At 35.3% G+C, this 22,118-nt stretch overlaps 1 protein-coding gene across 2 annotated transcripts in view; it reads left to right on the plus strand.

The window, feature by feature from the left end:
* Positions 1–2,581: 2,581 nt before the first annotated feature.
* LOC136816499 (uncharacterized) overlaps positions 2,582–22,118 on the plus strand; it is a 50,487-nt gene continuing 30,950 nt past the window's right edge. The window contains exons 1-9 of one of the 2 annotated variants that reach the window (XM_067072842.1): positions 2,582–2,671; positions 10,806–10,871; positions 14,054–14,406; positions 14,777–14,909; positions 15,342–15,685; positions 16,517–16,676; positions 19,208–19,453; positions 20,247–20,804; positions 21,349–21,662. In XM_067072842.1, the coding sequence (XP_066928943.1) occupies positions 14,074–14,406; positions 14,777–14,909; positions 15,342–15,685; positions 16,517–16,676; positions 19,208–19,453; positions 20,247–20,804; positions 21,349–21,662 (2,088 nt within the window). In that variant the 5' untranslated portion in view covers positions 2,582–2,671; positions 10,806–10,871; positions 14,054–14,073. Of the gene's footprint in view, positions 2,672–10,805; positions 10,872–13,048; positions 13,252–14,053; positions 14,407–14,776; positions 14,910–15,341; positions 15,686–16,516; positions 16,677–19,207; positions 19,454–20,246; positions 20,805–21,348; positions 21,663–22,118 lie in introns of those variants that run through there. The other variant, XM_067072841.1, reaches the window with a different exon arrangement.

Raw genomic sequence — 22,118 nt, forward strand, 5'->3', positions numbered from 1 at the left:
AATCTTCTTTAAAAAAAAATGTGCTCCTTCACTAAAAACAGGTAAAAGTGAAACCACAATGAATTTCAAAACAAGGTAGAAACAAAAATTTTGATTTCCCCAAGGCACTCACAGAAAATTATCTGAAGTGTACAATAAACCGTACTAAACAGTCCAAGGAAAGTGGTCTAGCATTAAATAATAGTTAGTCCCTATACAGTCCCAGTTTACACTTTTTCACAGTTTAACCTAACAGATTCTCAGGTAATTGACCAGTTTAAGATTGTCCTCCAAAAGTGACACAAAGTGTGTTGAAGTGAGTTAGAGCAAAAAACATCAAGGTGGATAGATATAAATTACATTTTCAAGGTACTTTTACAGTTTTTAGTGCGGAAAATTAGCTTTAAACAAGTGTTGGTCTAGCTCTAACAGACATTGCATGGTTTCCAATTTCTCTACTATTAGCTACTATTGATGATTTGTAAGTTTCGAATGTTTAATGATAAATCATTTCGGAAGACAAAACCCTTGCAAAGTTACTTTCGAAGCTCAATTGGTTGAAGAAGATTGTGCTAGCGCAATGGGATGTTTTTGATAAAAACAGCAAGTCTTATTCTTTTCAGCAAATATTGCAGAAAACCACAATTCTTTTATCAAATAAAACCCCGAATCAACAGAAAAGTAAATAAATGAAAATTGCTGTTATTGGAAATAATTGACATATTTCCTGTCTTTAAAAAAAAAATGATACAGCGGTCATTAAGTAAGTCATTAAAGGTTCAATCGACCGCATTGAAAGGTTTTGTGATCCAAATTGTCATACCCGCGCTAAGGAAACTAAAGCGCCAGGCTTCAGAGGGCTGAAATATCATTAACCGCCCGGGTATAGGGCAATAACGTCATTTGCAGCCTTTTTATTCGTAGGTTCACGATTAGTTTTGTTTTCAACTGGTTAATTAAGTCATTTGTAAACATTGGAAATGTTTTGTTAACTCCTACTGGCTCTATTTTGGCATCGAAAATCACAAAGGTCAAACAGCTTAAAAGACCTTTTAAAACGGAGAAAGTTAGTCAGTATAAGACCACAAAAACCACAGGGAGAATCAACAAGTTTTGATCATTTTGGCAATCTCTCATTTTGGGGGTGAGCATTTGTAACTAGGGGAAAGTGAGGAATAAATTTGAGTCGAATCGAGTTTGCTAAATAATGTTAAATTTCTCTTCTTGCAACAAAACTTAGATGTTGAATGAAACAACAGCCGCCATCTTGGATTTCCATCAAAACTGACTTTCGTATCCGTCAAACAAACATTTCTAGCGGGCCGTGGAAGAGCACTCTCGTATGCCCAATTCATAAGGGCGGCGACACATTCTCTTAAACCCCTGGTGGATACACAACACTTCTCTTACTTCTGATTCAGTATTGATAGAAGTTTAGAAAAAATTCAAGATAAAGGATGGAAGAGGGTAAAATAAAGCGCCGCAGGCGAAAAAAGTTAACCTTGTACTCATAGAAGGCGCTATAAACGTGCCGAAGGGCGCCAAATTGCCCAATTAAACATCAACAAAATTTTGGCGCCCCCTTGAAAAGCTCTTTTGGCGCCCCTCTCAGATTTTTCTGGGTGGTGCACTGCACCCCCCTGCACCCCCTGCCAGGCCGCCACTGTTGTGTACAAAGTCTGAATATACGTTTCCCATAAATTTTATATGAAGAGTTAAGGCTATACTGTCAAGTGGAAGAGTCTGTTTTTGCCAGCTAACTGGAGGGAAGGTTTTATGACAAATACATTAATTTCATTAACAGACAGTTCTAAAATCTACATCCTAATACGTTTCTTTTGACATATAAATAACCATGCAAAATGCCCCCAGTTTCTGTGCCTAACTTATGGTATGTCCTTTTTTGACATGCCAAAGCATAAGTTAAGTTTCTGAAGTTTACTGATTACACAACGAGTCCAAGAAATACTAAAATCGTTACAAGAACAGATCAAGTTTTTCTTGCCAGGTACTAATAGAACAGATCCAAATTCTTTCAATATAAAGATCTTCTTAGAACAGACAACATTATCCAGGTCACAAAACAGATAAACTATAAAAATAAAATCAAGCAGGTAGATAAAATAACCTTACTGCTTCATTTGATCTACAGTGCCTGTCATTGGTAATTTGTTGCATTTCCTGTCACAGTGTCCGCAGTGTGTTTGCCAGACTTGATAGAGTCACAGAGCCTCGTAGATGGTAGACTGGTAGAGTTTGAAAGAATGACTTTGGGGTATTCGATTTTCTTGCTCCACAACTCTTTTCCAACTTTCCCGCTATTAAAATCTACCATTTTTAAAACATAATCCGGGGGTTAATAAGTCTTATTTTAATAACGTTGATAGAACAAGTAATGTCAAGGATATAAATAATACAAAAATTTTAGTTTGCAGTATGTATACATTAAAAAATTAACAAAAAAGTAATATCTATATATAATTTTGAACAAAACTTAGCATAAAAAAGTCTTTCTTTAACCCCCTGATTAAAATGTTAAAATAAAGAAAATAGCGGGAAAAAGTTGGTAAAAATTCAGCTCGGACTGGACTGATATGGAAACCACAACCAACGAGGCTTGAGTCTTGTTTGGCTTAGGCATTAGGGCCTTAGCCTTAGCTATTCTGAAATGCAGAAATTATCTATTCATTCGGTAGGTACTTTTTATAAAATGTATGATGTGTTTTGCTAGACTTTTTTGTAGAAAAGTATATATACAATTTTTAAAGCCAGTTTTTAGAAAGTTTATTCAATTTCAATTTCAATTTGTTTATCTTTATGATAGTACGAACGTTAAATATATATTAATTTTTTCTTGATATTAAACTGTCTGATTTAAATCTTTGAAATAGATTAAATAAAGCTGAAGGGATGTTATCATTTAAATACTGATGGACAAGTTTACATGATTCCAATTTAAAGAGTTTATCAGCAGTTAGAGGGTTGAATTTATTGTTATCAATGGATGGACATACATGATCAATATATTTAATGCATTTAGAAAGGGTTTCATTAATGATATTTAAACCATTTGTATTAGCAGAGCCCCAGGAAGAAATAAAATAGATTAGGTGTGAATTAACAAGGTTGAAGTATAGAGATATATATAAGGTTCTCTCGTGGAAGGAACCATCCTACCTTTCGTAATATACCTGTATTTTGCTTGATTCTAGTATGTAGCCTTTTCAGATGTTCTTTCCAGTTCAACTTGTGATCAATAACAACACCCAGATATTTTGTTTCGTTAACCTTGTTTAGAGATTGACCTGAAATAGAGACATGAAAGTTAGCTGTTTTGTTTTCACCAAAGATGATATAGTTGGACTTGGAGATATTTAAAGTTAGTTGATTTGCAACAAGCCAGTCAGATACTTTTTTGAGTTCTGTATTTACGAGATTTTGAAGTATTTCAGGATCTGAATGACTCATGAACAGACATGTGTCATCAGCAAACAATGTTTGTGAGAAAGACGAACTTAGTGCTAAATCGTTGACATATATCAAGAACAGGAGGGGGCCTAAACAATCTTAGTTTTAACACTTTCAGTCCCCGGCCGGAGTTAGTTTGTATCACAGCTACTTTCCGGAACTAAAAATTGCATTGCATACCTCAGTCAAGCCTAGATAGCTTTTAAACCATAACTGCTATTTTTCTAAAATTTCCACCCTTTTTTTCTGGACAATGGATCACGTTGTTACTAAAAGTGGTAACACAGGGTAACACATGGTAACAGGGGGTAACACTAGGGTAACAGGGGGTAACACATGGGTAACACATGGGTAACAGGGGGTAACACTAGGGTAACAGGGGTAACACATGGTAACAGTTTGAAAATGGTGGCTCTGAGGGGTCGGAAATTTGAAAAATTGACTTAACCAATGTTGTTGGTGAATACAATGATAGAATGAATGATGCTGGTCAATGCAATGATGGAATCGATGTTGCTAGTGAATGCAATGATGGTGTTACTGGTGAATGCAATGATGGAATCAATGGTGCTGGTGAATGTAATGCTGGAATCAATGGTGCTGGTGAATTCAATGTTGGAATCAATGGTGCAGGTGACTGAAATGATGGAATCGATGTTGCTGGTGAATGCAATGATGGTGTTACTGGTGAATACAATGGTGGAATCAATGGTGCAGGTGACTGAAATGATGGAATCGATGTTACTGGTGAATGCAATGATGGTGTTACTGGTGAATGCAATGATGGAATCAATGGTGCTGGTGAATGTAATGCTGGAATCAATGGTGCTGGTGAATTCAATGTTGGAATCAATGGTGCAGGTGACTGAAATGATGGAATCGATGTTGCTGGTGAATGTAATGATTGTGTTACTGGTGAATGCAATGATGGAATCAATGGTGCTGGTGAATTTAATGCTGGAATCAATGGTGCTGGTGAATTCAATGGTGGAATCAATGGTTCAGGTGACTGAAATGATGGTGATGATTTCATATCCCGTAGAACAATTTCTTACTAAAATAGCCTAAATTATAGAATTATCATTTTCCTTGTTCTGAAAGATTTAAACTATTGAGACATATTTTTGATTACTTCGTTTGCATTTAGGGGGAATGTAAATTGCATTCACCAGGACCATTAATTCTACCATTGTATTCACCAGCACTATTGATTGCATCATTGCATTCACCAGCAACATCGATTCAATCACTGCATTCACTGGCAACATTGATTGCACCATTGCATTCAGCAGTAACATCATCATTGCATTCACCAGCAACATCGATTCCATTATTTAAGCCCTCTGCACCATTGATTCCACCATTGCATTCACCAGCACAATTGATTCCACCTACAGATACCAGCACTATTGATTCCATCATTGCATTCACCAGTAACCATCATTGCATTCACCAGTAACATCGATTCCATCATTTCAGTCACCTGCACTATTGATTCCACCATTGTATTCACCAGCACTATTGATTCCACCATTGCATTCACCAGCACCATTGATTCCATCATTGCATTCACCAGTAACACCATCATTGCATTCACCAGCAACATCGATTCCATCATTTCAGTCACCTGCACCATTGATTCCAACATTGAATTCACCAGCACCATTGATTCCAGCATTACATTCACCAGCACCATTGATTCCATCATTGCATTCACCAGTAACACCATCATTGCATTCACCAGCAACATCGATTCCATCATTGCATTGACCAGCATCATTCATTCTATCATTGTATTCACCAACAACATTGGTTAAGTCAATTTTCAAATTTCCGACCCCTCAGAGCCACCATTTTCAAACTGTTACCATGTGTTACCCCTGTTACCCTAGTGTTACCCCCTGTTACCCATGTGTTACCCATGTGTTACCCCCTGTTACCCTAGTGTTACCCCCTGTTACCATGTGTTACCCTGTGTTACCACTTTTAGTAACAACGATGGATCAGCACTTTGCAAAAAAAAAATTGAAAATAACGTTCGTCATAAGGCGGCAATCACAAATATCTTCGTTTCGCGTCACCCGACCGACTCTTGAAAATTGAGTAAAATTGAGTCGGAGAGTCGGTAAATTCTTCGGAATTTTTGTTTTGATGACGTTTCCTTTGCTCAAAAATTTTATTATTGCCGATTTTTGTGAACGATTTCTAGCACATTCGCAGCATTTTAACTTTGTTTATCATTACACGTGCCATTATGTGTCAAAGGTCACAGTGTTTAAACTTCATAATCTGAAACCACGCAAAACATACACGCGATTGGGCCTCCTGCCGCCTCAGTTAACGTCCTTTTACCTTTTACCGCCTCACAGACCAAAATTTTTACTACCGACCGACCGACTCACTTTTTAGATCCAACGAGGACGTGAAATGAAGATATTTGTGATTGTCGCCTAAGAAGCGTGTCACATGATCAAAAAACGAATAAAAAAGAAATTTGAAAACAACAAATTTTTTTGATACTCAATGAAAAACTTTTCTATGACAAAATGATCACAAACCTTTCATTTGTCTGATATATAATAAAACCAAAGTAATATCTTCCATACAGTAGCTGTCAACTCTCCCTGCATTGTCCATTGGCAACGAGCGAGAGACTCCCACTCCCCCGCGCCTGTCAACGATTTCTCCCGCGTGAAAGAAATTTAGCCAAATCTCCAGTATTTTCACCAGGAAATCAGAAAATAATATTCAGGTTTTGTGGAAAAACAAAATATGACAAATTTCCTGATTTTAAGATTTTGCTCCCGCGTGAAAGAAATTTAGCCAAATCTCCAGTATTTTCTGAAAATAATATTCAGGTTTTGTGGAAAAACGAAATATGACAAAATTTCCTGATTTTCAGATTTTTAAAATTTGGATTATCGTGGAAAATTTTCCAACTTGGAGCTCTCCGACATTTCGGTGAGGCGAATGTTGACAGCTCTCTCTGTCTGAGAGGACAAAAATGTTTTGAATAATTTGATTAGTCGAAATATCTTAGCTTTAATGGACAAAAAAGAAACCAACCTTAAGGAAACCAACCTTAAGGAAACCAAACTAAAGGAAACCAAACACAAAACAAAAAACAGAAATTGTAAAAGGAAAGACTACCGTCAACTGCTCTAACTTGGGACGATTGGTCGAAACATGGGACTGTTTGATATCTGGCCTGTATTTTCACTTACTGTTAAATCTTTTTGACAACAAATTTGTTTTGATAATTCTAACCGAGTTTATCAATCATACTTTCTGTCATAACATGTCACAATAACTTTTACTGATAGCGCGCCCTTTTTAACTTTTTTTGTTTTCATTCAAAATGACCGGACGTCATTGGAGAATTAGAGAAGACCTGTCGCCTAACCGCCTATCACCAATGGGATTAACAAATAACGAGTGTGTAACTTGCCGGTTACCACTAATTTGGTCTTCCTCGTTCCAGACATTCGCGTGTGTTCCACTACGGATTTTTTTCATATTTCGATTTAAAATTCTACTCGGCGCAAAAGATAGATTGTGTATTTTTTAATACGCCGTTCATTAACTCAAATCAAATGACTTTGGAGGTTCGGTGAAATGGTGGCCAAATTGCTGTCCCATTTTTTGTCAGATAGTCCCAAGTTAGAGAAGTTGATGGTAATTCTTGAACTTATAAACAAACGTTAAATGCCACAAAACCAAAAAACAAAAAGATATGATGATGATACAGTAAATTTAACTTTTGTAAAACACACCTTTCGCACACATGACACTTGCTCATGTCTCTCAGTGTTAAACTGATATCTTTGTTTAAACTTTACAGTTAATAAACATTTCCTAATTTCCCTAGCGGAATTACAACAAATGGCATATAAAACGCATTGGGAATGAAAAAGACACTCGATTTTGAAAGTGAGGCGGCTAACAAAAATATAGTGACTAAGGAGGCGCAACCATGGTTTGCGCCGACGGTTTGGAAAATTTTCTATTTTGACCTGCCTTATTTGGCTAAAACAGCTCACTTTTTGTTCTGATTTTCCGAAAGATAATACAAACCATGTCCCCTTTTAGAAAGGTTCTAATGGGCGATTTGCACTAAATCTGTACCGTCCCGTCCGAAATCATTTTTTGCATATATCTCATTAAGGTTAAGTGTTAATGATTTTTTTCTTTTTTCATCATATACAGCTTGGTAATGGTACACTTTCTGCAAAATTTCATGTTTTAACTATCTATCATTAGTCTGCAATCATAAATTTTGTGTCAATTTTTCCTCGTTTTAGCAATTTTTAGCAAAAAAGTGCTTCAGTTTTATTGTAGCACTTTCTTTCCAGGAAGGTATTTGACCTGGAATTTTGATTTTCCATATAGGCAATTTATTCATGTGTTTTTCTACAAAAAAAGTGTTTTGAAACCTTTTTTTCCATCTTGCTCTAGCAGTGATTTTCTGTTTTTTACGTCCACTTTGACACCGAAATGTGTCCCGTCCGAAATCATTGCACATTGCCCCTATTTTAAGAGTGTTTATTGAAGGTTTTTTAAGTTTGAGAGTAAGCTCAATCTGTATGTGTTTGAAAACCTGTCAAAAAGTATGATTTTATCATTAGGTTACCATTCTACAGGTCCCAGTGCATTGGTGATTGGAAGTGACACCAAAAAATGTCCCGTCCGAAATCACAATAAGATTGACAATATTTCTGAAATTCTGCAGGGTAGAAAGATTTGAATGGCTGAATATTGTAATCTAGGATAGAGCATATTTTAATTGAGTAAATCTAAGATTCAAAGCTCTTCAGATTTGATTCCAGGGGTACTAGAAAAAATGTCCTGTCCGAAATCATTTGTCCTGTCCGAAATCATAACTTTTCAAATATGTTTCAATTTGTAATAAAATGAATGTTTAACATTCAGGAAGTTATTAGCAAGACCTAATGGTAAGAAAAATGTTCAAACAGGCCAATTGAAGTAAGTTTTTATACCTTTATTTTAACCTTGAAAATAGGAATTGATTTCGGACGGGACAATTTTCTTGTAAAAATAGGTATTGTATTAAAACCACTACTGGAACAAAAAGAGTGGAAGATTCTCAAGTATTTTCTATTTGGAATAGTAGTATATTTACTTGTATACTTACTGATAATATGTAGAAAGAAAAAGTTTAGCAAAACTTGAAATAAAACAGATTTTTATGAAAATGATTTCGGACGGGACAGGAAAAATTTAGTGCAAATCACCCTAAAAAAAGATGAAAAAGGTGATACAGATTTTTAAGATCTATTCTTATTTGAGGAAGGCCTTTATACAAACAATTTCAGGCTGTTATACAGCTTCCTTACTTCCTCAATACGTTTTTCTGATGTATTCTAGCCTTTAGTTTTGCAAATTTTGTCCGTCCGAAATCATTTTCGATATCTACATGCCAATCAAAAGAATGCAACAAAAAAAGGATTTCACCTCAGTTTAGTGATACTTTTAAAAATATCACCTGTTACAACCCTTATAATATGTGATACTCTCTACAGTGCAGGTTAGTTTTGATTTTTTTTTTACCACAAATTTACCATTTCCATACGCTCTAACAGCTCCATGAGCCCCTATATCTTTATTATTAGGCCTTAAAAGGTGGTGTCAAGGTACATTTCCATGAAATATAGGCTATAGACTGTCATAGAAAAGTAGAGTTATGTTTAAAAAATGAACTTTATTTTTCATGATTTCGGACGTGACACGGTACAGATTTAGCGCAAATCGCCCTAATGTTTTTATTGGCACGCGCACAGAAAAGAAAAAAATAATTAGGTGAAAAGAATTTTTTTTTTTGCTTTGCAAAAAAGTGGGGGCTCTAAAAGAAAGGAAACACTAAACAAAAGAGGACTCAAGAGACATGAAAACTAAAAGACTCTACCACAGGGAATAGCAATTAAAACATAAAAAACATAAGCAGTCAGAAAAAATATTTATGCTAAAAAAACATTTCCTTCCTGGAAGTACGTAAGTTTTAAGATAAAAAAAACTGAGAAAGCCTGAAAAAATTTTTCATGCAATTTCATGCATCTTAGTCTAAAAATTTTAACTTGATTATGAAAAACAACCTTTATTTGAAATGTTTTGGAGGATTTTAATGGTGAATGGTGTTGATCCTTAATCTTAATTGATTTTTCCATCGAGTTTTTGTATCGTGAGTTCTCTACTTTGCGTTATTTAACTTTAACATTTTTTTGTCAAGAAATTGAGTTTGAAAACTCAATTTTAAATTATTTCTATGAATTTCTTGAATTGAAAGGTTACAGTCACTAGAAGGTAGCTAGTTAGAGTATAGAAGGGTCCTGTGTTTGCTCTAAGGCCTTTAACTTTGTATGGAATAGTTCTATATCAGAAATTATGGTATACTTTTTAAAATTACTCCAAATAAAAATCGATGACAAGACAAGAGCCATTTTAAAGACTGTGAAATTATTTTGAAATAGGGTATGTTTAACAAGTCACTTCTGGAAGAAATTTCCTAAATTTGAGACTTTCACCATATTTATCTGTACAACACAGAATTGCTTTGTAGATGGCTCTAAACCCTCCAAACTAAAAATAGATGCAATCTGAGAGGTGTAAAAATCATCCTCACTAATTAAAAAATTCCAAAGTCCATTTCCACGTAGCTTTGAGAAATTCTCCCAGAATTAAAAAATTGAATAATAGAAATAAAATAAATGATTTGATATTACTTTGTGATAGCACTATAGGGTTCTAAAAGGTGAATATCCAGACAAAATTTCGAGAAACTTTTTAGTACATTAGTTGATTTTTATATTTTTATCATTTTTGAATCTTCTGCACTATGTACTGAAAGGGTGGTGTAAAAATTCTACTGGGCAAGGAAAATTAGTACAGTGTATTAAAAAGGTTGGTACTGAAGCTCTGGCTATCGAAAAAAGTTAGTGCAGTACAGTATAAAAGGGTGATGGTCTTTTTTTGAAGAAAAAAATCAAAAAATCAAGTACACTGAGTTGGTACCCCCTCCTAGAAAAAGCCTGGATACTTTAAAAATGGCCTGAATTTTAAAGTGTTTTATTGGGGAAACCTGAGATAGGTGTTTTTTGATATTCAAAAAATCTTCAAAAGCTTGTAACTTGGTAAGTGTCCTTGGGTCCATTTTTTCAGGGTATGATTATTGTAGAATACAATATATATACAACTTGATATGAGGATTATTTTTTGCAATAATCAAACTTTATTGTAGAGATGAAATCGAATAAATTAATTAAATTCAAATAAATAAGAGGGTTCAGTTTCCTGAGTATAAAGTGACAATTTTATGATAATTTGTTTTGTCCCTGAAATTTCAGCGCAAGATTCATCACGATGAGCCAATCACACTTCATCAAATCCTACCAATCAAGCTGGAGTGATCTGTAAGTGTTTTTTATATCAGCCAATTTTAAAGGGGTTAAAAAATGATATTTCTTGTATTTTTCTAGTTTGGATTCGACTCCCCCTCTCAGGAAGAATAATGAAAATAAGGCTCTGAAATTGAATGAATACAATACAGTTGGGTGGTAAAAATATATTTGATCTGCTTTGGGGTGAGAAAATTCGTACATGTTGGCATAATCATGGGGTTCTAAATCTACAGGCCTAGCAAGCGTGAAGCGACTTTGATTTTGTAGGGATTCAACTTTTCGAAGTCGTTGTATTGACGCTAGTACAAAATGTACCACATTAGCAAGAATTTTAGTTTTAGATTTAGAACGCCATGTGCATAATCCATTCTTACACCGTAACAGGGATGTAGCGAGTTAGGAGAAAGGGGCTATTGAGGGGAAGCGTGGTCTTCTATCAAATTTCATTTTATTTCTGAGATGTAACATGGTTGAAGTAAAAGTGTTCCGCGTTATGAAAATGAGAAAGCTTCTCTAAAATCTAAAAGACTATAATCTAAATTTAAAGAAAGACAGGGTGCAGAATAGTTTGCACCGACGGGGAAATTCTGATCTTCAATTTCTTTCGTTTCTCGGGTAAAATAACTCTCTTTGTTTTCAAATCTTGACGAGGCAAATTTAATGATTTGTTGGTTTGACAATCAAACTGGGAAAAATCAGCTTGCACTATGTTCTCATTCCCACTGAAAAAGACAAATAGATTTTGGACTATTTCCTTCAACAATGCGCTCTCGATGTTCACGTTTATCATTCGTTATTGCACCCTGTGGAGTTGTTACAACTTTCTATGAAAAAGATATTTTGACAATATAGGCCGTTAGAATTAGGGTTTATTCTAAAAAAAATCGTATGGTGCTGAAATTTGGGAGAGAGGTTCCTTATGGGTCCAAGATCACCAAAAGAAAACCGCAGTTGACTCGAAAAGTTGTTGATCCTTTTTGGGGCATTATATGATAACGTCAATTTTCAACACAAAAGCTCCGCAGGAAACAAGACTTTTCAAAGACTTTTCAAATGTAAATTTCAACTGTTTTACTCGAAAGATAAAAATTAGAAAATGGAGTCATTTTAAACTACGCCAATGAAATCATGTTATGACGTCATAACTCGGTTTTCAAAGGCGTACCTTAATTTTCCGAGTTAATTATAACTTTTTGAGTTATATAACTCGTTTTTTTTAGGTACACCTGAATTTTTCGAGTTACATAACTCGGTCAATTTCACACATGTCCAGATTTGGTGAGGTTATTCTGTTCTTCGTGGGGGTTGTGTGTGTACTAGGGGGTAAAGCCAAATTGAAGCTAACTTTATTAAAGAGATAAAGAGATTATCTCTATATGCTTTGCCACGCACCCCTCTTCAATGATATATGAAATATGTTTCAAGTACATTTGATAAAGATAATACATTGAAAAACTCATTTCAAAATTATTCTAATTCTTAAAATATTTTTTATGCATTTTGCATGCATAAATTAAAAGATATTTTTTAAATATATTATGCATTTTTCATACATAAATTAAGCTAACAAAATTTGCCCCCACCACACACACACATACCCAAGATTCCGTTCTTGTCTTGTCTTGAATAGAACTATGTGGTGGTTTCATAACTCGGTTTTTGCTTGAAAATTTAATTTTTACTTCCCCCTTCTGTAACTAGGTATGATTAGTTTTTAAGAACTGTAATTTCATTCAAATTGAATAAATAATGAATTTGATCCCAATAAAATTCAAATGAAACGTTTTTATGATGAAACAGAAAATATAAATAGAAAACCCATAGTGCATTGAACTCTAAAATCATTTGATATAAAATGCCATCTCCAGGGTGACTCATATTGACTATTGTCCATAGAGAATAATTTGCGTATTTATTTGTCAATGTTTCTCATGGTGTTGCTTTGAACGTCTTTTCATTGTTGGTCAATTTTTTTCACTTTTTTCGATTTTCTCAATTCAACCATACAATTCAATGGTTGGGAATTTTTTCGAGAAAATGTACTTTTTATCACTTTTGAAATTTTTTGGATAATGTCTCAGATTACTTAAAAATTCTGGTATTTATTTTACCGGGTTTAAAAAAAATAGGGTCTATTTGTATTTTCTATTTTGTTTTGAAATTCTCAAGTCGCATTTTTTCTACAGTACAGTAGAGTAAGTGAGAATATGTAGAAAGAATTTAAACATTTAGACCATGTTTGTTGTTTCGACTGTGCATCTCTTTATTGTGTTACTGGACCCCTTACGTAATGGAGTCTTTGGAAACACAGACGAAATTGAATGGAAGAAAACGGTTCTTTGGAATAGAAAACCTGCTTATCCTGGTTACAGAAGGAACAATGATCAAGATGGTAAAATACCTCCATACACTTTTCCCAAATTTATCAATTTTTTTCGACCTCTGCAGTTTGAAACGAGAACTTTATACTTTTGAAGCTTTTGGTGAGGTCAAAATTTGAGATCAAAGGCTTTTTCCGTTCCTTTTTTATGGCTGTTTTAATTCCTTTGTTTTTACGGTCAAACCTCTCTTTAAAATATATTTTATCCTACCGGGCCTTCCTTATTTTCTTCTTTTCTCCTATTTCCGTCAGCAAATCCAGGTTCGAACTCCCCCTACCTCTATGTTTCGGTTCGTTCTTTTAGAGAAACGCTAAGCTGACGGTCTTGGAGTCCTTTAGAAACAATCAAAAACTAATCTAAATAAGTTTGAATTTATCGACCCAGTGATATTCATATTGGAAGTTTATCATGGCTTCGTTTCGAGAGATTCTTCTCCCATCATCGGGCAATGTGGAGGATGTTTTCTACGCTATTTGTATTAAGACCTCCTGATTAGCCATAATTATACTTCTATAGAGACTATATTTTAAGAAACTTTTCGTTGGAAGATGAACAGAAGGCCAATATTTCCTTACTTACTGTTCTTCCTACGTAAAATATCGACTTATTTTATCGCACTCTCATGCTGCAAACCTTGCCTGAGCAAGAAGGATTTCTAGGCACGACGCAACGGGTACGGCAGTTACGACGGCCACCGTACCAGATCTTCACAAAAAAAACCCGAAATTTTCCTCTTCGTCGGTAAAATCGCTATAAATGGCTTAAATTTCCTCATTACACCGATTTTCATTTGATCCTCCTTTTGATTGACAGAGGGAGAATGTTTGGAGCCGATGGGCATGTACAATGGAGCCATTTCAAAACACGATATCACGTGTGACCACGAAGATCACGTTGGCTCACCAACACACCCTAATTGTGCATCATGCAAGGACGCACGCTCTAAAGTAGATGTTAAACCTCACTCGCAGTACTGGTGTATTGATTTCACTCAAAGAGACAATGCGACTATTGAGTTTAGTTTCCCGTTCTCAACCTTCGTCTCCTACATGACAATTGACGTTCTTAACAGCGACCATACGTACGGCTATTTGACGTATGCAACGGCAAGAACGAAAGCACCAAATGAATACCATTATCGTATCAGAAACTCACAAATCGAAAAGGTAAATGAAATTTAGTCAGCTAAAAACCCTGTCACAATATAATCTGAAACAGGGACAAAAAAGACAGAACTTTTGTTAGAATTCCAACTGGATAAGGATTTTGTGCTTGCGTTGAAAATATATTCAGGAGTGGAATATTATCAAAAGAAAAAAAAGGAAATTAAAAAAGTTTATCTTTATGTAGAATTGAGCTATGATCACCATTTTCAAATCAAAAAATTATTCTTCAATCTTCACATCACTGTGAAAAAATTTTCGATTGAGTTAATAAGTTTGAGTTGATGAATTTTCACTAGGCATGATAATGTTCCAACTGAACGGTGGAATTATTGAGATCACCATAACTCAGCCATAACTTCTTTTTTTCAAGATCAATTATAATTGGCGCTTACCAAGGTTGACTATTGCAGGGAGAATCAATCATCTTCAAGTCACTTTCCACCTTGGTAATAAAGATATGGCGGCTCTCAGATTCGAATTCTACGGATGTCCTTTCTATACTTGTAAGTATATATTGTGAAGATCAGAGATCTGACCTCAAGAAAAAAGAAATAGTATAGTAAAAGTATAGAACCCCGCTATATTTTATCATTAATGAACTGGTATATAAATGAAGCTGTGACAATTAAATATTCTTTCTTTTTTGATTGGCAGTAGTATAGTTCTTTTGAATTGAAAACACAGGTTTTAGCAAGTCGAACGAAAGTCATTTTAAGAATTGCAATGCTTTGGATATGGAAATACAAGCTTGTCATCTTATATCCGTACTTACGTCATAAATTGTTTACTATTGCTGACAGCATGCTTTTTGTGATTGTGATGATAATGATTAACCTATTTCAATAGATTCGTACTTTTAGTATAATGATTTTTTAGTCCAAAGTTTCTCCGTATATTATAAATAGTTTAGTCCTTTATTTGTCTTCTCCCCCTAGACGCTCAACCGCTTGGCATGATGAACAAGCAATTTCAACCAGGACAATTTCTCGCCAATTATGGTGACCTTAATACCCTTGACAATCCTTGGGGTGCACGGCTCTTATCGGCTGAAGCCGGTTGGCGAATCCTCAATAGCGTCCCGAATACAGAGGCAAACCCGGACAATTTTTACTTCCGTTTGAACTTGAAGGAGAATTATAAAATAGTTTTCTTGGAGTACCAGATGTTGAAAACGGATGCGAATGTTGATCAAGACATGCTTTCTTTCTTCGTTAAATATGGTTTGGAGGAGAACGACCTTCGTTTTTACGCTGATCCTGATAATCCAAACCCAGAACAGGTATACCTTCTATTAGCCGGTACCACCCCGCCCACGGCCACGGGCGTTTTTTATATTTTGAAAAACTTGTCTGTTTCGGTTAGCGAGATTCTGTTCTCAGTTTGTTCCAGTATTCTGGGACAAAATCCGAGAAAACAAAATCGTAGGGGTGCTCTTTTTAAAAATGAAAGATGCTATTGCATTGATGCGTTAAATGTAATGTCACTTTAGTTGAGCTATATTGAATGCCAAAAATACCTACTCTCCACTGCAGAGAACATGGAATGTTGCCTAACCGTAACAAACCGAACTTTGCGTTATCTTTTTAGTCAGCGAAGAGGATACATGATCATACATGATCTTTTGTCGTGCCGAACATAACTAATTTTCTTTTTGTTTTATATATGATGTAATCCATCTTTTGAGTCCACGTTCACCACCAAATGAGTTATCATTATTTGAATGACGAAAATGGGACCCTCTCTAACCTTTTTTCACTCTCCATTTCATTTTTTTCAAACTTTGTGCGGTAACCCCCCCCCCCCCGACATACATTTTTATACAATCTTACATCCATAATTTTAGCAGAATCAGGCTAATGGTAATACTGAAAGTGAGCATTTTGGGTGAAATACATGTTGAATACCTGCCAGAACTCAGGAACTACTCGAGCCTTTGAGCAGAGGAAAGCATAGGAAATAGGAAGATGATCGAAGGTTTAAGAAATTATTCACCCGACTGTTATTATCGTATTATCATGTTTTTTTATTCGAAAGCTGATTTTATTATTACTGTTGCCATTAGTTTAAACAACTTCAGATACATATTGTTAATCTTTTCTTTTTCTTCCAGCGCACAATCACACCCATTGCACATCATATCGAAGGAGTTTTGTTGCGTGCTGTTTTCAAATATCCATTGCATACGCGCATATTTCAATTACATCCACTGAATTGTCACGTCAATTGTCGCAACATCAAATTCGAGTTGCATGGTGTCAAAGAAGAAGTGGGTAAGCATCGTTAATTGAAAAAGTTTCACTGCTATCTAATGTTATTATGACATTATTAAACAAGACGAAGTCTTCTCTTGGTCTGACTTGACATGACCTGAGGAATAAAAATTTGTGCAGCACATCTCCCCTTTATTTTGGATCAGTGGAATGAGAAAAGGCCGCTACCAAGGTGCAAGGCTCGGGCGCTTTGATCCAAAATAAAGGGGAGATGTGCTGCACATTTTTTCTTTTCTCTTTTGTTGAAATTCTTTTGCACACGGTACAAGAAAGTTTATCTCTTCTGATTCTGATTGGCTATTTAAAAAAGAACAATAGGGAAGCTGCACAGCTTAGCGAAAAAGGTTGAAAAGTTTCAACTCTTGTTGCGCTCAAAGCGACAGCCTTTGAAGGCTTGATTTATGTAATTTATGCAGTAATTAAGCCGCGCGCCTTGTTCGCCGACCATAAAATGCTGAGTGGGTAGCCTTTACCTCGGGGACGTCTTCCTCCCTCGGAAACGTCTTTCTAGCTTTCCCCTGATTATTTTTTTCATTTTTTTATCTTCGTAAACATACAGCGTTAAAAAAAATTGGACTTCAGGTTTCATTTTTATCGAATCGTCAGCTATCAAATGAAAAATGACAAATGCTATGATTTTATGTTGAAAAATTTAGATAGATCGTAAAAAAATGTATAATTAGAATGAATCCCTAGGGTCACAAATACAAATGATAATTCTCTATAGACGTTTTATATGCGTGAAGATCAATCTTTAGACTTATAATTTGCTAATAAAAATTTTGATGACGGCATTTATAAACCAGTTCTTTTTCGTAAACATAGAACAAAATAGAATAGAATAGAAACTTTCAGTTCTTATTGGAATATTCTCATTTTTGGACCTACCCCGGTGGGCTGTAGGTCCTATAAATTAACCTCTGTTCGTTCGTTCGTCCGTTCGTCCGTTCGTCCGTTCGTCCGTTCGTTACTAGCTTTTCTCGGGATTGGCTCATTAGTTTTTCCTAATTTTTGGCACAAAGATGCAAAATGGTAATGCCCAAAATGTGACGGAGCCCGATTTTCGAAAAAAATTCATTTCCGGCCGAAAATGCCGGAAATATGCCGGAAAAACCGGTTTTTTGGCATTTTCTCGAGATTTCATCATTAGTTTTTTCTGATTTTTTGCACAAAGATGCGTATTAGCAATGCCTAAAACATGGATTAGTCCGATTTTTGAGAAAAATTCTATTCCGGCTGAAAATGCCGGAAATATCCCGGAAATCGCCGTTTTTGCAGATTTTCATCGGACTTTTTCCTTATATTTCGTTGTTTTTTCACACAAAAACATTATTTGTAGCAATGCCCACCATCAAGCATGGTTTAATTGTCAATAAAAGTGATTTTTGAAGCCGGAACTTTCTAAAAATCGCCGGAACAGCCTATTTTCGCCGGAAAAACGGTATTTCTTGAATTTCTCGAGCTGTACTTTATATTTTTTCATGAAATTTTGCACACTGATGCAAAATGGCAATACCTAAAATATGACAGAGCCTGATTTTCAATTAACGTACTTTTCCGGCCGAAAATGCCGGAAATATGCCGGAAAACCGGTTTTTTGGCATTTTCTCGAGATTTCATCATTAGTTTTTTCTGATTTTTTGCTCAAAGATGCGTATTAACAATGTCTAAAACATGGCCTAGTCCGATTTTTGAGAAAAATTCTATTCCGGCTGAAAATGCCGGAAATATCCCGGAAATCGCCGTTTTTGCAGATTTTCATCGGACTTTTTCCTTATATTTCGTTGTTTTTTCACACAAAAACATTATTGATAGCAATGCCCACCATCAAGCATGGTTTAATTGTCAATAAAAGTGATTTTTGAAGCCGGAACTTTCTAAAAATCGCCGGAACAGCCTATTTTCGCCGGAAAAACGGTATTTCTTGAATTTCTCGAGCTGTACTTTATATTTTTTCATGAAATTTTGCACACTGATGCAAAATGACAATACCTAAAATGTGACGGAGCCCGATTTTCGAAAAATATTTTTTCCCGGCCGAAAATGCCAGAAATATGCCGGAAAACCGTTTTTTTTTTACATTTTCTCGAATTTTCATCTTTAGCTTTTTCTGATTTTTTGCAGAAAGATGCGTATTTGCAATGCTCAAAACATGGCCGAGTTCGATTTTTGAGAAAAAATTTTTTCCGGTTGAAAATGCCGGAAATCGCCGTCTTTGCAGATTTTCATTATATGTTTTCCTTGTATTTCTATGTTCTTCACACAAAAACATTATTGATAACAATGCTCACCATCAAGCATGATTCAATTGTCAATAAAACGTATTTTTGCGACCAGAACTTTCTATTAATTTTTCCCTACAACCCTTGCCTCTCCCCCCATCAACTATCAATGATGAATTTATTGCGTTATGCATTTTCGCTAAACGATATATTTTCTGACTGATTTTTTTCTCCTCGCATTGCTATCTAACTTTCATCATCAGGTAGGTCCATTCAGCATCTAGCTTGTTGTTCTTGTTTCCACTACAGCCGATCATGCGTGGAATTTCATGAGAGCTACTACTAAAGGATCTAGTGACTATGATTCACACATGTTCTCCATCCTACAATCGAAAAATTCAGCACGAGCCACAGCTAATAATTATGTGTTGACAACTGCTAAAGAGGGCTACTACGCAAAGCATGTACCTATCCTTGGAATGGACAGTTATAAAGATTGCCTTTTGAATCCAAATCTTTGTGAAGATGGTTTTTCCGTATCTTTCTGGTCAAAATGTAAGTTTCACGACTCGATTCTATGTTTTCAAAAACTGTAATCGTAGAAATTTTAGCGAGACTAATTTTAGCGTTTTAGCGAGTTTTCCCTATTTTCGCTAAAATAAATCTCGCTAAAAAACGCTGAATCGACAGATCGCTAAAATTTATCCAATCGAAATTTCTGGTTATATTGCCTTGATACATTTTTATCAATATGAAGGGTTTCAGTGCAAAGAAATGCTACAAAACGAATTCAGTCATTAATGTAATATGAGTATTCGCTAAAATTTATCCACGCACAATTTTTTTAAATCGTGATTCGTTAAAATAAATCCAAAAGTCGCTAACATAGGCTAAAATTAGTCTTGCTAAAATTAGTCTCGCTAAAATTTCTACGATCAAAGTACTTCCAATATCTTTAGTGGTTTTTAATAAAAAGTGCTTCTGACGGACCTTTATATGAATAAGTCGTATGTGTAGATTTTCGTCAAAAATTTGACTTCGAACAATGCACTACCCTCCCTCTTACCATTTTTATAATTAAGAACGTTCGACTCATCGAGAAGATTTAGGGCTACCAAACCATCGTGACTAGCTTTGTAGTTGTCAATTCTAATGTATGGTGTACCCTGTCATTTGTTGATATCCGTTGCTTTTTTAAGGATTTTTCACAAATTAGATTAAAATTTAATTAAATTTCGAGTGAAATAATTTTTGCGTTAGACATGAGCTAAGAAAGCAATAAGATTAGCTGGCGAGAAAATTTGTTCTCTTATCATATCAAGGATCGATTAGGTTCTTCGTATTTTAGACGAGTTTGATAATTCTCCTTATGGGAAAGGATATGGGCGATACACTAATATTACGCAAATGGTGAATGGAGAATGTCTTTCAATCGATGGTGCAAATGCAGAGGAGTACCAGAATACCGTCAAGTTCACTTACGACCAACCTTTCGGTGTACGATTCAAGAAAGAAGCGATCAGAGCATTCGTAAAAATTGACAGTGCAAGTATCCCCCTACACGGAACAAGTGGAAAACTCTTTTATCTTTTCGCAGAATACTATCTTAATCCACCTTCAAAGCTGATCAATGATTGCCAGTTTTTTAATACTGCATTGCAACCTGTTTATAAAGGCATACTACAAGCTAGACTTCAAGTTTATCCTAATAAACCTAGAGGGTTAGACATTTGGCACCATATGAAACATATAGTGAACATCCCTTTGTGGAGAGAATCAAATGAGCTTGCTATCATCTTCAGACCTCCACCCTCTGACCTCTTTGGACCAGCTGGTGAAGCGATCGATTTCTCTGCGAACACCGATTCGAAAGAAACAAAGCCTGGTATTAGTTACGCACCAAGAGGTAATCTTTTTTAATAGTCATGATTTCATTATTACCCTGAAAAAATGAAGCGAACAACAGCAGGAAATTTCCCATAAGCCGAAAATGGCCGAAAATGAATATTTAAATAATTATTATATTGTCTATTTCGGTTGATTTTTTTAGAGATATGTCTTTAACACCCCTCTCTCCCTCTAACTAAATTTTAAACTTATTTTAGTTTAATAGACTTTTGTGGATTCAGTTCAGGGGGTCATCAAACACTTATAAAACATTTAAAGGTTTGGTTTTTAAATAAGAGTGATATCTTTTGCTTACTCATCAATTTGAATTTACAAGCCTTTTCACATTGAATTCACATGGATGTAGATCAAGATTGGTAAGAAAGAAGAAAAGAAAAATATTTTGCTGTTTATTCAGCACAATATAACAATAGGGAGACACTGTCCTGATATGAATTATGTGTCTGATATGAAACGGGAAAAGTTATGTGATAATAATTAAGCTAACCAACAATCGAATCATTCTCTCGGTCAATAATTTCATGTATTTCATTTTGTTACAGTTTGCAGTTTCCACAAGGAAGACATCGTCAAAAATCTACCTGCAAGCAGTTTCAACGTTTCCTACCCCTGTTCAACACCAGCTGAAAATGTACGTTTTGGTGAAGTAGGCTTGGAAATTTGCGGTGAAGGTGAAGAGATATTGGTTAATAAAAAATGGATTTTCACTTACAATCTGACCATCGATCTGAAAGAATTTTATAGCATCACAATGATCAAGATATCAGACGCTGAAGATCCTGAACGCTTGGATCAATTGTCTTCTTTCAATCTTCTCTACTCAACGGATGGTATCCACTTTCAAGACCATCATGAGGTAAGAAAAAAAACCTCTCATAATGACTGCTTAAGGCTGGTCTCCACTTGCGCGCGCTTCGATCGCACTCTTTTTTGAGCAAAGCTTCCACGCTATTGGTCAAAAGAAAAATGAAACGAGTCCATTGGCGCGATCTGACGTAACGGTTGAAAAAAGTTGTAATGTGTTCTACCTTTTTTCAAGCGCGTGCTACATTTTCATGACGTAATCTTTTTTTTCCAAGCATAAAGGATTGAAGCCAAAAGATACGATCGCATTGCGAGCAAGTGGAGACTGACCTTTATTTGTGGCATAAAAACATTGAACAATGATGAACGATATTTTTTTGATACCCATTCTCTTTTATAAGTCACCGTAAATGAAATGAAATTACAACTTGCAGATACTGAAACAGGAGAATATGGACGCCCTCAAAGTTTCATGCGATATTCTGAAAGCTTTGACATTAGTAGTTTG

This window comes from Clytia hemisphaerica, unplaced genomic scaffold, assembly GCF_902728285.1.
Source record: "Clytia hemisphaerica strain Z4C2 unplaced genomic scaffold, Clytia hemisphaerica genome assembly, whole genome shotgun sequence".
NCBI classification, from domain to species: Eukaryota; Metazoa; Cnidaria; class Hydrozoa; order Leptothecata; family Clytiidae; genus Clytia; species Clytia hemisphaerica.